Genomic DNA, 4,537 nt, shown 5'->3' with positions numbered 1-4,537 from the left:
AGTTGTTTTCCTGATTTCTCTTTCTGCTAGTTTGTTATTGGTATACAAGAATGTAGCAGATTTCTGTGTGTTAATTTATTTCCTGAAACTTTGCTGAATCCAGTTATTAGTTCTAATATTCATGGGTTTTGGTAGAGTTTTAGGGTTTCTATATATAGCATCATGTTGTTTGCACACAGTGACAGTTTAACTTCTTCCTTACCAATCTGGATGCCTTTTGTCTCTTTGTGTTGTGTGATTGCTGTGGCTATGACCTCCAGTACTATGTTGAATAAAAGTGGTGAGAGTGGACATTCTTGTCTTGTTCCTGATCTTAGAGGAAAAGCTTTTAGCTTTTTGCCATTGAGTATGATGTTAGGTGTGGGTTTGTCATATATGGCCTTTAGTATGTTGAGGTACTTGCCCTCTATACCCATTTTGTTGAGTTTTTATCATGAATGGATGTTGAATTTTGTCAGCTGCTTTTTCAGCACCTACTGAAATGATCATGTGGTTTTTATCCTTTTTTGTTAATGTGATGTATGACATTGATTGATTTATGAATCTCCTTCTCATGTATATTTGGATTTGGTTTGCTGGTATTTTGTTCAAGAATTTGCATCTATGTTCATAAGGGATATTGATCTAAAATTTTGTTTTTTTGTAGTGTCTTTGTTTGGTTTTGGTATTAAAGTGATGGGCCTAAGCCTGTTTTTACACCCTGGACTCCTCCCAGAGGCCTGACATTGTTGCTATTCAAGCTTCACCTAACAGATACTTTCCAACCAAAACCCAGGGCTAAATGGGTCTAAAAGTCTAGGAGATGTTCATTCATGAAAAGTATGGAGAAGGCTGGATCATGAGGGATAGCTGTGGGGGCTGGCGGCAGGAGTAGGTTAGTGGAACCCATTGGGCAAGACAGGGATGCAGTCACAGGGAGCAGGCAGAGGGCTCTGGAAGCCCACGGGCCTGTGTGTCTTGGCCTCCAATGAGTATTCTGGGACCTGGGGCCTGCTGTGGGTGAAACTGAGTTCAACAGAACCACTGCCCATTCTGGCCCCACCTCTCACCAGGAAACGCCTCCCCACCGCAGTGACCACATCCCCCAGGTTGCCTTGGAAACACTCCGCAGGGGCAGGGGAGTAGGCACAGTTGCATAGCAACAGGTCTTGGCCTCCTTCCGCTCTCAGATGAGGCTCCTGCCCTGTGCTCTCCTGTCAGGCAGGCCCGGGAGAGCACCTCTGAAGGGGCAGAGGGGCGCAGGCTAACTGCTGCCAGGGAGGCCCCTGCAGGCGGGCACAGGGGCGGAGGCAGAGAGATACTCTGGGAGCCGGTGGCCAGAGAAGGCACCACGAGAGGCGGGGACAGGTGCGGAGGTGGCACCCGAGCGGGGTACAGCAGCAAACTCGTGGAGCCTGCGGAGAGCAAGCCCAACTCCAGCGGAGCTGCGAGGGCACAGGTGCCTTCAAGGTGCCAGCAAGGTGGTGGGAGGGGGACAGGCGCAGGGGTGGGCGTCGGAGGGGTGGTGCTCCTTAACTCACCCACCACTTCCTAGGGAGACTGAGCAAGGCCCAGTCTGGAGAAAGAAGCCTCTGGGGCCCTTGGAGTTTTGCCTGAGGAACCCTGGGGTCTGGGAGGGGAATGGGCTACTGAAAGGGGCTGGGCAGCCTGAGCAGAAGGCCTGGCTGCGGGCAAGGCGGCCCCCTCTCTCCGACCATCTGACTCTCTCCTGCTGTTCTAGGTCCCCTTGGCTCTTCTGCCCAGATCTATTTCTAGGCTGTGCTGCCCCTGTCTCATTTCCTTCTTCTCCTGACCCTTGTCCCTCCAGATGCCTTTGACTCCAGTACAGCCTTCTGCGCACATGGAGCCCTCTGTGTCGGAGCCGCTTTCCTGGCCCCTGCTGCCCTGCGGGCCCTGTGTCCCCATCATGCTGGCCCTGGCCTCCCTAGCTGCCCTCTTCCTGGTAACTACAGCTGTGTTGGCTGAACGCCTGTTTCGCCGCTCTCTGCGCCCAGACCGCAGGAGCTATGCACCCACCCTAGTCTGGCGCCCTGGAGGAGAGCTGTGGATTGAGCCCACGGGCACTGCCCGAGAGCGCTTTGAGGACTGGTATGGCTCTGCCGTGCCCCTGCTGATGGACCGGGCTCCAGACCCTACCACACCCCAGGGCACCTTAGAGGCCCAAGCAACAGCTCCACCTGCCCCTTCAGCCCCACACTCCCCTCCCAGTTCCGTGGGCCCCCAGACCCCATCCCAGGCTCCAGCCCCATACTCTCCTCCCAGCTCCCTGGTCCCCCAGACCCCATCCCAGTCTCCAGCCTACAGCACCTTCTGGGAGGAGAGGGCCCAGGCCCCAGGCCTGGTAAGCTGGGCTGAGCCTGAACAGAGGCCAGAAGCCATCACATATTTGGGGAACCCCCAGACCCGGAGGCAGCAGCCAGGGAGCCCTGATCCTGAGTGGCACCTCCAGCCTCGGGTCACTCTGGAGCAGATCTCAGCTTTCTGGAGGCGTGAAGGTCGGACCACTGTGGGGTTCTGAATCCCCAGGGCCTGGAGGACTGGCCTCCCAGAGACTACTGAAGAAGGCCTTACCTCAGAGGGTCCCTCTGAGACCTTAAGACCCTGAGGTTCCTGCCTATGAACCCAAGCTGATACCTGAGGCCCCACAAAGAAAATTGTCCCTCCCAGGACTTTTATGTCTGGATTTCAATTTCCCAGTCTGGGTCTGGACAGTCTGGGTGTGGATGGAGCCTGTGCTGCTGGAGAGACCAGAGGGGCTTCTGCTTGACTGCTGGGGTTGTGTGCAGAGAACTGGAGGTAGAACCAACTCTGGCCAGAAGCCTCTAAGATCTCACTTCATGTTAAAACTTGAGACACCAGACAGGAAGGAAATGGCATCAACGCAGCAGCTTCCACCTTCCTTCAGCATGCTCTAAGATGCCCGTGTCAGAGTGAAGGGGTCCCCATGGCTGCAAAAGCACAGATGAGTGGGGGAAGATGAGTGTCAGTCTTGCTAACAGATGACAGGATGCCCGCTTCCCAGAGCCTCCAGGAAAACATAAAAACCAGGCCAAGGAGCATTTTATTGCATATGAACTATGGCTTTGACCCCCTACTCACAACAGGGAATCTTGTGAGCCAAGCTAGAGAGGCCCTCCTGTGCCTGCAGGTGGGACCTCCAGTCAACAAAGACCAAAGGGCAGCCTGTCCTATTAAGGCGAACATCTCTCAGCCCTCTGAATCTTACCCTCCAGGGTGAGGCAGGCCCATGCCAGGGAGATATGAGTTTGATCCACTGTGGCAAAGAACACTGTCACAGGGCAAGGTAGCTCCCCAAATGCAGCCTCTGGCCATCTTCCTTCCCAGCTTGCTGGAGCAGTCCAGAGAAAGATTAGCCCCAGGACTGGGTTACTTACAATGCTTCACCCGTAGAAATGGAGCACCAAATGTCCTTGGCCCTATAGCAAGCCATCTGTATCAGTTGACCTCTCTTTTGGGAGAAGAGCCAGGGGTTGGGGAGAAGGGAAGAAGTTTCCATTCCTGGGGAGTCTGATTTCCCAAACTTTAGTCATGAATATTAGGATTTCTGCCATATCAATTTAACACCTGTAGTATTATTTACTTTGTATTCTTCTATAAGTTGGTTTACTATTTGCTTAATAAACTTATTTTAAAAGGAATCTATTTTTTGTATCACTTCTGTAAATGGAAAACCATATCACTTGCCATAAATAGAAGGTAAAACATGAAAAGAAAAAGAATGTAAACAAAGATATTATGTTCTAAGTAGACATTGTTCCCTGCTGGGGAGTATTCATTGACCCAAACATCTGTTCTTTCTTTAATAAAAGGGGGATGGATGGATGGGTCAGCAAGTGTTAGACATTCGAATTTCTCTTCCTGAGATCTTCCCCCAAGGAAGTACTGAGACAGAGAGCCCATCACAGAGCAGCTATCCTGTGCTATGTAATCCTGGCTAGAAAGTGCCCAAGCTCACAAACCTGGGAAATGCTGCTGGGCACAGGCCGAGAGTGAACTCTTCCAGCTTAGGAGGGCTATGAAGCGCTTGGGCCCAGACCTCCTGTCCCACCCGTTGGATGCTGGAAGTTGAAGCAGCAGCAGGGCATGAGAAGCCCCCAGGCTGAGGCGCCTCCTCTCAGGTGCTTCTATCTGAGCATCTTCCCTGGCCCAGGCCCTGGAGGTGGAGGAATCAGCAGTGGCCCCTAGTCTCATGAAGCTTACAGGCTCTCAAGTGGTAGGGATGTGAGGGTGGAGGGGATGAGATAAGACAAGAACACAAAACTGATACAAGGTAGAGATCAGGGCTCCTGTCCCATCTCTGTCACTCACAAGCTGGGTAAATATGTCACTTTTTGTTGTCACTATTGGCTGACAGGATTGTGTTGAGGATCTCTGCCCAGAAGGAGTGAACAGTCCCCAGGGAAACAGCAGAGGTAGTGCTCAAAGCTTAGATGCCCACACACCATGTGCTCAGCAGAAGCAGGAAGGGATGTGAAGGTGTGGCTGCAGGGAGGCTGGGGAGGAGGGCCCTGGCTCT

The 4,537-nt window shown here is 52.5% G+C and overlaps 1 protein-coding gene across 3 annotated transcripts; it reads left to right on the top strand.

Moving 5' to 3' along the window:
* Positions 1-1,142: 1,142 nt before the first annotated feature.
* Positions 1,143-3,659, top strand: C10H16orf54 (chromosome 10 C16orf54 homolog). 3 transcript variants are annotated; one of them, XM_037012677.2, is made up of 2 exons: positions 1,143-1,347; positions 1,808-3,659. In XM_037012677.2, the coding sequence occupies exon 2, from the start codon at positions 1,808-1,810 to the stop codon at positions 2,516-2,518; it is 711 nt and encodes a 236-aa protein (XP_036868572.1). In that variant the 5' UTR covers positions 1,143-1,347; the 3' UTR covers positions 2,519-3,659. The 3 variants fall into 3 exon arrangements, with proteins under 3 accessions (XP_036868572.1, XP_017527594.1, XP_017527593.1); XM_017672105.3 differs by having other exon boundaries at positions 1,143-1,438; XM_017672104.3 differs by having other exon boundaries at positions 1,143-1,449.
* Positions 3,660-4,537: the final 878 nt, after the last annotated feature.

This window comes from Manis javanica, chromosome 10 (genome assembly GCF_040802235.1).
Source record: "Manis javanica isolate MJ-LG chromosome 10, MJ_LKY, whole genome shotgun sequence".
NCBI lineage: Eukaryota > Metazoa > Chordata > Mammalia > Pholidota > Manidae > Manis > Manis javanica.
Note: the sequence above shows the minus strand (reverse complement) of the source record. Positions and strands in the feature narration are given on the sequence as shown.